At 35.5% G+C, this 17,388-nt stretch overlaps 3 protein-coding genes across 5 annotated transcripts; all 3 read left to right on the forward strand.

Annotated features, from left to right (window-relative positions):
- The first annotated feature begins 241 nt into the window (after nt 1–241).
- Nucleotides 242–6,212, forward strand: LOC107040625. 3 transcript variants are annotated; one of them, XM_015260770.1, is made up of 4 exons: nt 242–592; nt 2,405–2,593; nt 4,475–4,738; nt 5,468–6,212. In XM_015260770.1, the coding sequence occupies exons 2-4, from the start codon at nt 2,477–2,479 to the stop codon at nt 5,945–5,947; spliced, it is 861 nt and encodes a 286-aa protein (XP_015116256.1). In that variant the 5' UTR covers nt 242–592; nt 2,405–2,476; the 3' UTR covers nt 5,948–6,212. The 3 variants fall into 3 exon arrangements, with proteins under 3 accessions (XP_015116256.1, XP_015116257.1, XP_015116258.1); XM_015260771.1 differs by lacking the exon at nt 2,405–2,593 and adding an exon at nt 2,811–2,899; XM_015260772.1 differs by lacking the exon at nt 2,405–2,593.
- A 4,047-nt stretch (nt 6,213–10,259) lies between these two features.
- Nucleotides 10,260–12,304, forward strand: LOC107040630. Its single transcript, XM_015260778.2, has 3 exons — nt 10,260–10,528; nt 11,469–11,813; nt 11,892–12,304. The coding sequence occupies exons 1-3, from the start codon at nt 10,508–10,510 to the stop codon at nt 12,090–12,092; spliced, it is 567 nt and encodes a 188-aa protein (XP_015116264.1). The 5' UTR covers nt 10,260–10,507; the 3' UTR covers nt 12,093–12,304.
- Nucleotides 12,305–13,808: 1,504 nt separating this feature from the next.
- On the forward strand, nt 13,809–15,622 carry LOC107040585. Its single transcript, XM_015260722.1, has 2 exons — nt 13,809–13,820; nt 15,137–15,622. The coding sequence occupies exons 1-2, from the start codon at nt 13,809–13,811 to the stop codon at nt 15,620–15,622; spliced, it is 498 nt and encodes a 165-aa protein (XP_015116208.1).
- The last annotated feature ends 1,766 nt before the right edge of the window (nt 15,623–17,388 follow it).

A 17,388-nucleotide genomic window follows, 5' to 3' on the forward strand; every position in this document is an offset into this window, starting at 1 on the left:
TGACGTGCATACAAATTATTGAATTACTTTCAATTGTGCGAGCGATTGATTGACTCCCATTGATGAATGAATTAACGCGTCATTGTTTATGAATACTAATTGTACGATATATAATCAAAGTGCGTGCAGACAGTGTGCAATAATCTTGGGATTGAAATTGCAATTCAACGAGTTGGATGTCTGGAGACTTGAGTAAGGAGTGGAACCTTATCAGTCTTATCGCAGGTGCTAACACCAGATAGGTGGAAGGTCTTTCAGTCAGCACTAAACGACTGTCCGGTCATCATTGATATTCCCCAGTGTCATTAAAAAAAAGAAAAACATCGGGTATAGTTGAAGATTTGAAAACCAATATTCACTGTTCGAGCATTTTGTCAAAAACTGCTGCCGCTGAAATGTGAATTAACAGTTTCAATGACGTTCTGCTAGAGATCAAAGATATGGCGGGGAGGTACGATGAAATAATTCGACGTTAGATGATTATCTCCAACGGCATGATAATTATCCGCGATTACTCGCACAAAAAGGAAGATTTCGGAATTGGTGGAGATATATAAACATCTTGGAGTTGAACAGGAATCACAAACATATGGTTTGATAATCCCATAATTATTAATTTATTGAGTTTAGATGACAGAAGAGTGATTTAATTTAAGAAAAATGAGAGAGAAAAATGCTTCTGGGTCATTTGTATAGTCTTATCTCTTCACACGTAGTTTTTAGATACGTTCACGAGAAGTTTGACTGATAAATTGAATTTCCAACCAACTGGTGGCACTAGAACGACAGCCGAGATTACCGATGTTTATCATAAAAGCCTTGACATGACAGAAGTTGAATGTCATCGTATTTTTCATCAACATCTGAAATTGATGAGCAAAATCCGTGACGATTGTGTCGGCTTGCTTTTTTCCTCTTAGGAATATTTGTATATTCAAAGATGTGATAAGTACATTTTAAAAAATTTCCCCAGTATTTCGTATTGTTCCAAGTCTTTATCACATTGCACGTTTAGAGATAAGACGGTGATTGTAAAGATAATGTTAATTGCGGTGATTATGGAGTATATTCACCCGGATACCAACTACGTCATGATTTTTACATTCGCATAAGATTCGATTCACGCAAATCTCCATTTTTCGCTATTTTCAGCTTCATAACATTCGCATTTAAAGTATTCCATGTCAGATGAGTTAAGGGCTGATCCTCACCCTCTTGGAAATTGTTTTTGATTTTTTCCACGATTGGGGGGAAGAAAAACTATTTCTCAATTTTTTTTCAGATTTTTTGGCCAACTCATTTCAGAGGTATTAGTATATTTCGTAACGAGTGCAAAAAAGTCGGCGAGTGGGAGGTTTATATCACGAGCCGAAGGCGAGTGATATAATCCCACGAGCTAAAAAACATTTTTTTACAAGTTACGAACAAAATTTTTCATCACAATGTGGCGGAAATTGGACTTTTTTTTCAAATCACTTTTCGTCACACCGTGATGAAATTTTTTTTTGTTTTTCCATTTGTTTTTTTCAATAACTTCGGTTCTATTCACCCGATTTTGATTTATGATACGTCAAAATTTTCTATTTTTTACAACAATAAGAATATTTAGCGCGATTCTTTTTTCAACCTCTAGATGCTCATAATACCGCATTGTAACTCTTATAATGAGAATAAATATTTTGAGCTTTCATCCAATTTGGGTTTCGTCCTAGATCTATTTTATTTTCAATTTTTTCTTCTCGAAATTCCACGACCTTGGTCAAAATACCACAAAATGGCGTTGATTGACTTTGATTATAAACAGTATAAAATGATTTTAAATGTATACTTATATGTTACATATTTATTTGATACATAACCGAAGTCGTTTTGGAGTGTTTTGACCAAATTCACGGAATTTCGAAAAGAAAAAATTGCAAATAAAATAGATCCAGGATGAAACCCAACTTGTATGATGGCTCAAAATACTTGTTTTCATTAGAAGAGTTACTGAAAAAAAATGAGAAAAATAAAGGACGCCATAATTTTGAAAATTCAAGTTTTTCCTTTTTTTTTCAATTCGGCATTATGAGCACTTGGGGGTTGAAAAAAAAAATTCCCAAAATCTTGACGCGTCATAAATAAAAATCGGTTGAATAGAACCCGAGTTATTGGAAAAAGTAAAAAACAAAGAAAAAATATGGAAAAAATTGAGAGATAGTTTTTCTAGCCCCCCAATCGTAGAAAAAATCGAGCTCAATTTCCAAGAGGGTGAAAGTCAGCCGTTGACTCATTTGGCATGGCATACCTGATTTACAATTATCCAAAATGATTGATTGCTCTTCTGTCAACGATTACAACTGTTCAATCAGACGAATGAATAATATATTTATCATTCTCCCGAATTGATCCCCTGGAATGACAGATCGCAGTATCCAATAACTGAAATATTCGAAAAGAAGATACTTAAACTGAGTAAGAAAAAAAAATATCATAAATGCCAGTATCGTTTTCATTGCGCCACGCGTATCTGGCAACCGAACCAGATCCCAGAATGATGCGGAATCCGATTGATCTGTATGTCGTAGCAGGATCGCCTCCACTACCACGCCGTGTACGTTCATTTTTTTTCTTCTTTCAACCCAAACTAACAGACAAATATTCACTCGATCATTCCCATTCACGAAGAGATCATAAACGGCACTGACTAACGCTAGCATCTGCGCTTCTGATTTAATCGATCGTTAAACTTCTGATGTCTCTCCAGTATGAATACCTTTGAACTAATAAACCCATTGAAATTACTCCAGTAACTCTCTTTTCAATTACAGAGACATTGAAGCATCGTCTTTCCAAGTTGGTTGCTTACATTATACAAGTGCCCGCGATGGATGATACTGTTAGCCCATTTGATTACCGAGTACGTCATCTCGACTTTACCAACACTCACTCACGCAAGAAAAAATGTCTTAAGGCCCCACATACACCGAGGGGGCACCCTAACAAATCGATTTTCAAGATGTTTTCAAAAAGAAATGATAAACTTATCAAGAAAAACTTAAATTTTCTTCGAAGATCACACATTCAAGAATATTTACAAAAAAATATATTCATATGGTTCATCAATATTTCCATTTTCCGAGCCGCAGAAGACCCACTGCCATTGTTGTGCCAACAATAAAAACACTTTTTTTCACTTGAAATTAAAAAGTGAATGACAATCAGTAAATAATGTAAATTGAAGTTGACGATAACGACCCAAGAAATTTTTTTAATTATTTTGTTACGAATAGAAAGCGCTTGCAAAGGTTCTGGTGTCATTCCGATTCAAAATAGCAGAAGTTTTTCTACGATAAAAATAGCACTTTAAGGAAAAATGAGAAAAAAAGGTCGCTATCAGCAAAGAAATGATATAACGAATTCATTATGATGAATTTCATGAGGATAGGCCCACTGGTATTGCAAATATTCTTGGCACCGTTCCGAAAAGCCTAATTCGGAGAAGACGGGGGTTAAAGTTTCCACACACTGAGAGAAAAACGACAAAGTTCTCAAACAAGTCTCACTTGTCCAAGAAAATATTTTTTTGAAAATTATCAAAAAAGGATTTTTTTTGTGCCAAACATGCAGAGAGTGTGCCGGAATGAAAAATTTTTGTCGCAAAAATTGATTTACACTGAGAAAAAAAAAATTCTAAGAAATAGAAATTCTATGATTGATCGAAATGGTTCATCGATTGAATAGTTACAAAAGAAAATGCTATTGTAAAACAAATTCTTTTTTGAGAATTTTCAACTAGCCATTTTGTTGGCCCAAACAAGACTTGTTTGACAACATGTTTGTTTTTCTCTCAGTGTACTCTTTTGTGCGCGCAAATCGTGAGCACAGTGCCAACTGCCGTTTTGTCTTGCGCGTTTGGCATTCTAATTTCATTTACCGATTGAAGTAAATAAATTGCTTTCTTTCATCAAGTGTTTACCACATTAAACGTATTAATGAAATGACAAAAATATGACGTGGACAACTCAGGCCCATTTAGTCCTACGCAACAGGACGCACCCGCCGTTTAATATATTTTCCAAGGATATTTTTGAAAGATAATACAATCAAATGAACGTATTTTTGAAAAATCGATTTTTTACATCCACCTAGGTGTATGTGGGGCCTTAAATTGTGACCCTTTTGTCCCATTTTTCAGGACGTTTCTCCAAAAACGCCTCAAAAAGTAGGAGAAATGTCTCAATTTAAGATACACTATTTTTTCGTGGGTGTTCCCCATCCCCGAATACTAAAACCGACAGCTAATATGATCATAAAAAGACATTAAAACCGATCTCTACTGCTGTACTACCACGATAACCCATGATTACGACTGGATAACACTGAAATCTCGAGTTTAATCTAGATAAATATTGAATTAAAAACTGTAAAAAATGTTATTGGCCTTTCGCCAATAAAACTGACACAATGAATTTAACGTTGAAATGACATCTAGGAAAGCGAATGCTCAGGACGATCCTTAGCAACACTGCTGGTGGCATGGGTGAGTGCGGCAATGGTCGCCTCAGTTCTTTTGCGATGGAAGTACATGTGGATAGCGTTAGCTGTGTTGACACTGCTCTTTCTAATCGCCTGCGGATACGCAGCCTTCACAACGCGAAGAAATCTACAGCGTGATATACTAACAGATGATCCGTACTTTGATCAAAGAAGAAGGGAAATAAATACGGTATCGGGGGACCTAGCATCATGCGGTGAGGTCAGTAGTTCACGATTCCACCTCAATTGAGGATATCCAAGTACTTTGGGTTTTTTTCTCCAGTGAAATGCTTTTTTACTTTTGTACACGAATATCAGAGTTTTCATTTGAGCCCCATTGGACCCTAAGTTCCCGAACACTTTACAATGGTTTTATTATTTAAACATTGCAAATCTGAATTTGAATCTTGATATTGCATCGTTAGAAAACATTTTAAAAATCTGAGAAAAAATGAGAATTTACTGCTAGAGGAAGATTGATGAAATAATTTAAAAATTGCAATTTTTGAAAATTACAAGTATTTTCTACAAATAATTTATAAACAATCAATTTTTCACCATAAAAATCATGTGCTCGGAATCCTAATAATTTTATTAGTATTCAGAATTTTACCAGAAATCGATTTCATGTCTAAAAAAATAAGGTTTCCGAAAATTTAAACAATTTCAATATTTACATATAAACAACAAATATTGAAAAAAATAATAATTCTGTGCAAAATGTAATTTTAATGACGGAGAATATTCATTCTGTGTGTCAAATTCTTCTCACGCGGTTTAATTGACAAATGTTGATATTGAATAGTTAGAAAACATTTTAAAAATCTGAATGAAAATTGGAAACTTTACTTACGGAGAAAGATCAATTTTCCACCATAAAAATCATTAGATACTTGGATATCCTTAAAGCGATTTTCCCATAATTATCACGCATTTGTTACTGTTCTAGAGAGTGGAGCCACCGGCCTACCATAACTATTGGATAACAGATTTACCACCACCCTACGCTGTTGTGATTGGCGCAGAGCCTCCCCCTACTCCAGTTGAAGAGAGAGTCCAGTCGCAAGGACCAAGACTATCAAATCCGCCACCTTATTCAGTAGCTGTACAGCAGGATCACGCAACAACTCCACCTGTGGATCAATCACTACCAACGCCAATTTCCCACGCCAATTCCAGAGATGCAACGACTGCAATAGCTATTAATGATGACAAAGACACATCTGAACAGTCAAGGGGGGGTCACAGTCATGTATTACCTGGTACACAGTATTTAAGTAACTTCATAAGTACTCGGTTTGGCCGGGGCAGGTCTAGGAATCTCGAGCAATATTCCACTCAGAGTTCGCAGAGGGATGGGGGGTGTCAACGTAATCAGGGGAATCAAGATATATCTGGGAGTTCATCCAGACTGGATAATGCCTTTTAGACTCAGTTCTTCATTCTGGCAATGATGATTAATCCAGTTCATGCATTGTGTCAATATGTTCAAGTCTCCAAGACATACGAATCCGGATCTTCAGGATCATTATCAGGATTTTGATAAGCACAACTCAAATTAAATAAACCATTTTTGTACTTCATACGTCACAATACCACTGGCCTCATCGTACCCTTCAATCCGAGACTTTTGTCGTACTCAATGTTCATATGTGATTTTTCATTGGAAAAATAAATTCATTTTTACGCTTAAACAGTGGATTTTTTGTACGAAAACTTCTTTTTAGTTGTGGAGTAAATTTCTCATCTTTACAATCTGATAAACTGGAGCCTCTTGCAGCAGAATCTCCCTTGGAGTTCAGAGAGATGGAGGTGTTCAATGTAGTAAGGGGAATCCAGATATATCTGGGAGTTCATCCAGACTGGATAATGCCTTTTAGACTCTGTTCTTCATTCTGGCATTGATGATTTATTCAGTTCATCCAGGGAGTTCATCCAGGCTGGATCATATCTTTTAGACTCAGTTCTTCATTCTGGCATTAATGATTTATCCAGTTCATGCATTACGTCAATATGTTCAAGTCTCCAAGACATACGAATCCGGATCTTCAGAATCATTATCAGGATTTTAATAAGCACAACTCAACCTAGATAGACCATTTTTATACTTCATACGTCACAATACCGCTGGCCTCATCGTACTAATGAAACTCTTCAATCCCAGACTTTTGTCGTACTCAATGTTCGTATGTGATTTTTCATTGGAAAAATAAATTCATTTTCACGCACAAACAGTGGAATTTTTTTGTGCGAAAGTCTCTTTTTAGTCGTTCATTAAATTCCTCATTTTTCCAAGCTGATAAACTGAAGCCCCTTGCATATGAATATCGCATATATTGACTTGTGTTTGAATAACAATTAATATGAGAAATTACTCATACACTGAGTCGTGCGAAACTGAAAACTGCAATGAACCCGTTAGAGGCCAGAGTGCGAAATCGTATCGGTGAGGAGATAGTAGGGGGCCTGTCTCTGTATTGATGCGCCATAAGGGAAACACGACAGCGCACCCTCACCAATACAAAATGGCGAAGAGTGGGGTGCGCCGTAGTGGTGGAACGTGTTGATAATCTGCACGGCATTACTTTATTATTTTTAATCGTAGAATTAAGTACTAATTTTTCCCCAGTGTCTAAGAGCACCAATGATTGCCTAGAGAAGTTATATGATTGAGGATTTCTGTCATATCCTCGACAATTTTCATTTCAACGGTTCCTCAATCCCATCGCAATAGTTGAGAGCCGAGATAATGGGCAGAGAGGTTGAAGAATCAATGGATAATCCAGAACGACCAATGGTTTGTCATTACTAATTTAATTTGATTATCCCTCAATTGAATAAAAATAACGAGGAATTGATTTTATTCATGAGAATTCATTTCATAATGACAAACAAAAATGAGGAATTGCGATCAATTTCTAGGCAATCTGTCAAGTTTCTCACCTATTCCTTCGCATTTAAACACGTCACGAGAATTCAATTCATCAAAATGAAATTTCGAACGGATGCAAACTGTTTACACCTGATGGATTACCTGAATATTTCTCATAAACCCCTTCATTCACCGTGAATGGCCTTGAATATTGAGGTATTCTATTTATATTGATGTTAATGAATTTTCCCTCTCGATGAATTCGCATATTCGCACACCTCCCGTATCTACTTCTTCAAAAGAGAATTCACACACTATTTCATGCACCTCCAAGTATTTACCTTCCCCTCTCACGTAATGTTAATTGTAATGATCGTGTGCAACTGAATATTACCCGCGTGAGGATCATTACCCTTACACTTTCAATATATCACGAAATATCAATTCCCAGCCAATTGAATTAATTTGTAAAAATAATTAATTACTCTCCTGTCGATCATTACATAATCCATTCGATCTGGTGAGTTAATAATAGTGGCTAGTGCGGCAAAATGAACACGGATTTTTTTAAATCTTAATAACTCATTGAGTTTTCAATCAAATGGGATAATTTTTCTTATTTGAAAAGTATCATTCTTCTCCTCTGCGATGACCCTAGACTTAATTCAATCGACCAATTTGTGTTCTAGCTGTGAAAATTGAGAGAAAAGTGAAGTTTCTGTTGTGATCCATCCTCCCCTATTTGCGCACCCAACAACTGATTTTTTAAAAGAGAATGAACTGAGGAAATAGACTAAATCTCCCTCACAACTCTTTTAGACCCTGAACAGTGAGAAGAAAAATTATTTTTGCCAAATGTTCTTTTATTCGAGAGAAGCATTTATTTTTTCAAAATCGTATCTCTCTAATCGAGTCATTCCTGGGCGAGCCTGAGTAGGCTTCAATATCCTGTGATGTCACAAGATGTGAAACGCTATGTGAAGTCCCGTCTTTAATGATAATCACGGCAAATAACGCATGTGGACGAACGGCGGTAATTCGTCCATTCAGCCAATTTTTCATAATTCACTGCGACTATGTCACCGCGAGAAATTAATAACTCAAGAAGAAATAATTGATATTCACCGTAAGATCTTATTGATTTGAAATTGCTTCAAGTATATAATACTTGTACCAAGAAAGAAACATCTCAATAAAAATATTTTTTTTCACCACTGTACTATTGTTTCTCAGTGAATAACAATATGATGATTTTTCGTCGAAACAAAATGCAGGGACCCGGAAGTCGCTGTGAATTTTCGCCTCCCCCAGCGATAAATGTCTTCTGGTCGATCCTGATATTGGCATTTTTGTTTGTGGGATTGGTCTGTTCAAGCATCTACCAGTGGATACCCGGTATGGTGACACTGGGTGTCACACTAGGATCAATGGTAGTTTTCTTCATATTCGCCGCCTGCGCTGCACAAGTAGACCTTTACAACAAAGCTAAGGTACGAGCTGCGAAGGAGCAAGCGGAAAGAGAAAAACCTGAAATGGAACAAGCTAATACTGTCAACTCAACGCATCAGGCATTTTCGGAAGAACCAAGAACGGAGATACCGATAGAAATACAGTTGGAATCTGAGCGAGGATTAGTCAGGAAATTTTGTTTTTTATGAAGGTGTCGGTATTACGCGAATTCACTGCAATGAAACCAGCACATGCGTATCACTATAATTACTCTTTTTCCAGGGAGAGGAAGCATCAGTCCCTCGAGGACTCCAGCAGAAGGGGAGGAGGGAAAAGTATAGTGAGAATTGTCTCAAGATAATTTTTATCAAACATTTCTCGCTGTATTGCTTTACGGAAGAATTCCGCAAAGACTTTTCCACTGGACCAATGACTACCTCAGCTAATTTTCCAAGTCAACCCCAGAGATATGAAGACTGCCATAGCTATTAATGACTACAACGATACACCTGAAACGATCGGAATGGTCAAAGTCAAGTACCTGACACACAGTATGTTTAAGTATTTTCATAAGTGTTCAGTCTGTTTTGAATCAAGGAGGTCGAGACGATCTGGTAATCGATCTAGACTTAATCGAAATGTTGTAACTGATTTGAATGTTCAATTTATCAATCGAGTGCTCTAGATTCGATCATCAAAGGAAAAAAACTACTGGGAAAAATTAGAAAATGGACCCAATTTCCGGTTCTCATCCATCCAATTTTCATCTGTTTGAATTAACTTGTTAAAAGAGTGTTGATCTACACGAAGAAACATGTTCTAGGCACCATAATAATTTTTTCAATAATTTTTCTGGTGTAGCATGACAAATATTCTGAGGCTAGCACATGAATTTTTCTAGAAAATTTTTCCCAGTGTTAATTTATGATTATTACTGAAGTTCTATCACTTTGTATTTGAAGATGAAATTCAAATGTTGGATGTATCCGGCATAGAGTTTCTGAACATTAATCAAAAAAAAATCAATATTCTTCAACATTTGTTAACAAAATTCAAAAAAATAAATCCAGCGCTTTCATTGAATTTACAGTCTATTCATTCTAGTTGGTAAAAGGTTTATTTTTTAAAAGCACGAATTGCTAAAAATTCGATTTTCTGTTTTATTAATTAACGAGAATTAATTTTAAAAAACTTTTTTAAATGAGAAAGTGGAAAAATTATATGTATATATATATAAAATAAATTTATATATATAAATATATTCATTGGAATTTTACACAAAATTTATATGAGATTGAAAATCCATTTAACGAATCCATTCAGCGCCCAGAGTGCGAAATTGTATCAGTGAGCGGAAAGGAGGGGAGTTATCGCTGTATTGGTGCGTCATAAGGGAAATGCAGCAGCGCACTCTCACAAATATAAAATGGCGAAGAGTGGGGTCCCACGTGTGTTGTGCAAAGTGTTAAACATCCGAAAAATAGTAGTATTATCATTATAACGTAGAGACACAAGTACTAATTATTATTTCCACATTAAGATAATTAATAATGACGTAGAGGCGCTGTATATGGTGGGGTCTACTACGTCATTCAAGAGAATATTTAACCTTGTCAACCGATCAGTCCCATTCCAGTAGCCGAAGACTGGAACAATAATCAACAATCGATGGATAACCTAACGCAACAGGTTTGTCATCAATCATTTGCGCTAAGTATTTCTCATCTTTCTGTTAAAATAGCAAAAGGGTAATGTTATCTGTGAGAGTAAAAAAATGAAGAAATGGGGGAGTTTCTTTGTCATCTTTCAAGTTTTTCAACTTTCACAGTGTAGAGCCGCCATAAGAATTCGATTCATCAATGGAATTTTTAACGTCTACTCAATAGAGTCGTGAAGGTAGTTGTATTTGAGTGGAAAATCGAATCATTTTTAATATTTTTTTAAATGAGAAAGTTAACAATTAAATTTTCGATGATCATACGTAAAATTTTTCATTACTTTCTTTGTCTTTAAATTAATTAGTACCAATGATCTGAAAATGTAAACGAATATGAAGATTTTACATCCCTTTGATCTCATTTCAATGGAACCGAAGAAGAAAATTGCAAAAAGAGATTCATCATCATCAATCAGTGTCAATAAAATGAAAAAATCTATATTTCTGTCTTTTCGAAATTTTTCAAATAACATTTTCAATTTCTGTGATCGTATTGCGTTCAGAGTGAATAGGGAAAGTGTAGTGAAAAACCCCAAATAAATTAAAAAATTGATTGTTGAATGTCTAGGAAATTTTTTTAAAATTGATATATTTTTTCGAATAATGAACCAATACCCATAAATTCAATTCTCACCCTCACATTTTCATAGAATACATTTAAAAATAGCAAAAAATTTAAATCGGCGACGAAAACTTTTCCGATTATTATTACGCAATGTAATATAATAATAATAATGAATTTTCTCTCTGAATAAAAAAAAAGACTGATTTTTGTTAAAAGACGAACTTAAAATATAGCAAAGGATCCATCTCCAAGTGGTCTCTACTCACTAAATGATAAAATTTCGACTTCTTCATTTCCCCGATAATCCATGATCCTAATTAGATAACAATAAATTTATGTCTATGTAGGAGCGCGCCCGCGCTGGGAGATATTGGATGCTTACACTGATACTGCTAATAATAGGGGTGTTCGTGGTGCTGATCATCTCAGCCGTATTCGTATGGATACCCGGAATATTCATATCGCTTTTAACAATTATAGTTTTTGTAAGCCTATGGGCGTTCATCTGGACCTCAAAAGAGAATCCAGAGTGTCAGCCTTCACATGTTGCAACATCTACAGATGCACCAAGAACCATAGTGCAGAGAACAACTGAAGTATCAAGAACGCAGTTACCAAGAACAGAAATTCCAATGGATATACGACGAGAATGGTCGCGAGATCAAGACAGTTCTCTGGCTTCTCGTCAAAATGTCAGTACCCCACGATCCCATCCCGATCAAATCAACACGATATATATTCCCACAATGAACATTTTGTTTCTATTCCAGGGAGCGGTAGCCTCAGCCCCGCCAGAATCACGGCCGACAGATCCACCACCTTCCTATGCAACAGTGGTTGGAGCAGAGAATGGTTTACTAGAAGGAGGTATTCAACCACCAGGCTGGAGATTAGCAAGCTTACTAGACGCAGTAGAAACCATTGTAGAAATATACGACAATATAAACGACAATATAAACGACGATTCATAGGATCAATCACTGCCATCACTAATTTCCCACATCACAGAGATGCAAAGACTGCAATAATTATTGATAATGCGAAGACAGGACTCAATATTCATCCGTCATATGTCATTTAAAGAATAATTTTACTTTTTGAATTGTCACTCATCAATGCAAAGACATGACTCAATGTTCATCCGTGATCTGTTATGGAAAGAATAAATTTAATACCAGAAGAATTCCACAATGACTTCTCTATAGGATCAATCACTACCATAACCCATTTCCCATATCAATCCTGAAGATGTAAAGACATGTTCTATGTTGGCCGTTCAACTTCTAGGTTTTACGGGCCGCTGTCCCTTTTAATCGGCACATTCTGTTTATTAAAAGGTAGATAATATAGAAAAAATGGGCTGTTGTCCCTCTTAATTAGGATGTTTTCTTCGATAGTGGGAGTCGATTGTAAAGATTATAAAATAGAAACAGTCAACGGATTTTGAATTTCTGTTGAAAATTTTCTCTTGATATTCTTTCTATTAGAATTATTGGGCACAAATTTTCTATTTTTTTTCTGCTAGATTTTGTTTCATTTTGCATTAGAGAAGCCGAGTGAAAAAAACTTGGAAAATTGACTCCCAAGCATTCTTATAGAAAAATCTCAAAAGAAAATTCCAAACAGAAATTCGAAATCTATTGACTTTTTCTTATCGAATATCCAATAGAATTAGCGCAAAAAAATAGAATTTTTCATTAGAATTCCAATAAAAATCCTCTAGAAAAGTCATAGAATTCCTATAGAATTGTCTAGAGAATTCGTTAGGTTTTCAACGAATTTTTTCACGCGTGAGCCCATTAGCTTAGTAGCTATACAGAATTATTGAACGAATTCTTTATATGATCAATCACTGCCCCTACCAATTTCGCTATTGATGACGTCAAAGGCACCTGAAGTCCTCAATGCCAGATTTTACAACAATCATCATGCCTCAATTTTCCACTCAAACATTCTAATAATTAATCCAGTTCGTAACAGCTCCCTCCCTCAACGATTATATAAAATATGCAGGACTGTTGAATACTAAATTATCCCATATTTTCATTGAAATAAAAACAAGAACACATATGAATTATATATAACCCATTGAACTCTGATAAAAAAAAAATAAGCTGGAAAAATGCTCTCTATGCCCCGAGGAATTCACTCCAGCTATATTACATTGTGCAATAGTGTCCTGAGGCTAGGTGACATCGAGAGAGAACACGATTTCCAACTGGACCGAACAGTCCTCAACAGTCGTTGGCAATTGTTAAATTCATATCACTCATACCAGCAATAAAACTTGTATTTTTTTTCCACGACCTCTAGTTTTTCTTAATTCCCACCGGTCTCATTAAGATCTAATAGATTGAATATACCTATCAATATTCATGGCTCAAGGTGTCCACACACAACTATAAAAATGATGATAAATTGGTGGGGAAATTGTGGAAAAAGCTTAATATGCTCAGGGCGTTTGTTTCAGGGGACAGAGTAAACTACCAGTGATCGTTACCACGCCTATTTTTATCATTTTTTTTTTACTTCGCTATTCACCGGTCAACTACCGCGGTAGATCACTCATGAGGACCTTTTGTGGTATAAATACCTCGCCGTTTATGCTGGATCGTTCAGTGTGTAAACTGAGATCCTTTGGAGAAGTTATTCCCACTGTTATTTCGGTTGAGTATCTGTGATTCATCATGATGCTGAAGGTAATGTGGGCTATATCTAAACCCTTCGCGATATCTAATCAATGAAATGTGACGTTTCTTTGATTTTTTTGGGAAATTAATTGAATTTTGATGGTGAGTTTTTTTATCTCGGGAAATTGTCGTTTTATGAAAAAATATGTTTATACCTCTTTTATTTTCAAATTTTTTTTTTTAAAGAGATTGGAAATGTCTTTTTTGTTTCTTACACTTTGTAAAATCCTCGGGGAAGAAAAGAGAAAATGTCAAAGACAGATTTGAAGGGAATTGTTTGTTCTGAAAGAGGAGACAATTCCCCTAAAATTACTTATTGTCGAGGTATTGCGATATTGTTAAAAAATTTCTAAAACTCATTCTATGGATGATTGATTCTAAGAAATTAGAAAAGAATGGAAAAATAGAAAGATGGAAGGGCGCGACATTCTTCAAGTTGAGCATGTCATGTTGAATGACAATATACTTCTCTATAAAATTGATTTTTCCCTAAAATTACTTGTTATCGATTTCCCATTCAAAATTTAATTCCCCAAAAATCTACAAACTATTTCCTCATTAAAATATTAAACCGAGACTAGCGGAATATTCGCCGATGGAAAATTCAATATAGACGATTTTTGAAAGTTTTAAAATATTTGACTTCATATTTAAACACCTCTAGATTCGCCTAAATCGAATCTTCCGCTGGCGAATCATTCACCAACCCATGTTCATTATTTATAAATGAAATAGACAAAATGCGCCAAATGTATGCGCTGACATGCGCTTATACAGGATAGAATCATTCAAATATTTCCTCTTTTTCAAATATTTCCCCCCGGGTACCCCAGATTTTTCTCTGAACATTGGATTCAGTATAATTTAACACATTACCTTCTATTTTTATTTCTATTCTTAGAGTCTTCTAGTAGGTGAATTATCAATTTGAACTGAAATTTCATAAAATCCCATGTATAAGGAAAAATTAGTTTATTCATTTCTGCCGAGACTATTGCGATTTTTTTTAACGTTTAGAAAATTTAGTTTTATATGTTCTGCTGTCGCCGAAAAAATTACAGAATTTTCTTTGACCATGAAAAAAAACCCATTCACCGACAATTTACCGAGACTGGCTAAAGATCCTTAATAACACTGATGTTGTTCTAAAATGACTTGTTATCGATTTCCCATTAATCAAACTTCAATTCCCCAAAAAATCTCTATTCACTCATGAAAAAGTGATCATTGGTGTAAATATACCGACTTTTGAATCGCCAACACCAAAAATTGTTGAGAGGAATCGAAAAATCACTTCGAAAAATAAACTCCCTGTTTCCATCCAGATATTAACGTACGCGAGTTTCATCGTAGCAGCGAACGCCTACCTGAGCCATCAGCTTCCAGGACCAATTCCCCACTCTCCCTACTACAATCACAATGCACTGGCCAGTCATTACGGATATCACGGAGGCTATCTCGGTAGCAACTACAACCACATTCTCCCGCATCCCGCGCCCGCAGCGAATCCCTGGCTAGTTTCCCCAGGAGTTCACGCCAACAACGTGAACCCCCATCAGTACCTGCACGGAGGACTGGTCCGACCGCACGCAGCGGTCCCGAATTACGCACACTCGACGGCCCTAGCTCCAGCCCAACCCGTTGCCCACAACAATCACGTTGTACCACCGTCTGTGCAAGTGGTGAATCAACCGGCACCGGTGCGCCCCATAAACTATCAACATCGGCCCGTCATTCCTCCAGTTTTCTCCCATCACACGAGCATGTTTGAACACAATGGCTATCAAAATCACGGCAACTGGGCCTGGTAAATCCCTCGCCTCCACATAATCATCGAGATTTTGTATTTAAATACGTGGTATCGCATAGGTTTTAATTGTTATTATGAAATTTAATAAATTTTATTAACTCACAGGACTGTTGTTGGGTATGATTATCTCCTTGAACCCCTTTCACTTGTGAATATTTTTAATAAGTACGTAGGACTGATACACCTACTTCAATCGGAATCGAAATCGAAATTGGAGAAGAGATTTCGAAATTTTTGTTGATGGGGAAATTAAATTTGAGAATTTTAGGGGAAAATTTTGAAAAAAATTTTTGCAGCTGCAGAAATTTTCGACAAAAAAGGGCTTTCGACTCATTATCGATTTTTAATTTTGGAATTAAATACGTGGTATCGCATAGATTTTAATTGTTATTGTGAAATTTAATAAATTTTATCAACTCACAGGACTGTTGTTGGGTATGATTATCTCCTTGAACCCGTTTCACTTGTGAATATTTTTAATAAGTACATAGGACTGATACACCTACTTCAATTGAAATCGAAATTGGAGAAGAGATTTCGAAATTTTTGTTGATGGGGAAATTAAATTTGAGAATTTTAGGGGAAAATTTTGAAAAAAATTTTTGCAGCTGCAGAAATTTTCGACAAAAAAGGGCTTTCGACTCATTATCGATTTTTAATTTTGGAATTAAATACGTGGTATCGCATAGATTTTAATTGTTATTGTGAAATTTAATAAATTTTATCAACTCACAGGACTGTTGTTGGGTATGATTATTTCCTTGAATCCCTTTCACTTGCAAATATTTTTAATAAGTACATAGGACTGATACACCTACTTCAATCGAAATCGAAATTGAAGAAGAGATTTCGAAATTTTTGTTGATGGGGAAATTTAACTTGAGAATTTTAGGGGAAAAGTTTGAAAATTAGTTCTGCAGCTGCGGCAATTGTCAACAAAAAAGGGGTTTCGACTCATGACCAATTTGTAATTTTGCAATTAAATATGTGGTATCCTATAGGTGTTAATTGTTATTGTGAAATTTAATAAATTTCATCAACTCACCAGACTGTTGTTGTTGTTGTTGGGTATGATTATCTCCGTGAACACTTTCCCTGGCACACATTTTTGATAATCACACAGCACTGATACACGCACTTGAGTGGAAATCAAATTGGTACAGAAGAGATTTCGAAATTTTCATTAATTGAGAATTTAAATTTGCGAATTTTAGAGGAAAATTCCGAAAGAGATTTTTACAGCTGCGGAAATTTTGGACAAAAGAGGGCTTTCGATATTCTACAGCAGAAGCACTCATTATCGAAACAATTGAAAGTCAAGGAGATGACTTTCAATTTACTTGAGTGTTTGATAAATTTAAATTAATAATAAATTACATTAATAATAACGATAAAATTGAATTTACTCGAAATTTCTGTTGTATGTGATTTTTCTCAGAAACTAATGATTAAAAAAAAAACAGTTTTGGAATTTACTCATAAAACTCCATTATTAATATAATTAATTCAATATCAACGAGATGTAAAAATCGACCGATCTCTTCTGTTCCGTTTCACCACTTCCGTCCCGAATTAAATTACCTACATCCACTGAACGACTAATTAACACACTTCTCCACTTCAACAACAACCAGTTCTCGACGATGAACCGTTGCATTCGAATCACACATCTTCAGCTCAACAAAAGCCCCACCTAGAACAAAAAAAGCAGTGTTTCAATTTCAATTTTCGTTGAATGAATCTCGTAAAAAAATTGCTAAGAAAGAA

Source organism: Diachasma alloeum, unplaced genomic scaffold (genome assembly GCF_001412515.2).
Source record: "Diachasma alloeum isolate Michigan unplaced genomic scaffold, Dall2.0 Dall_scaffold_00339, whole genome shotgun sequence".
NCBI classification, from domain to species: domain Eukaryota; kingdom Metazoa; phylum Arthropoda; class Insecta; order Hymenoptera; family Braconidae; genus Diachasma; species Diachasma alloeum.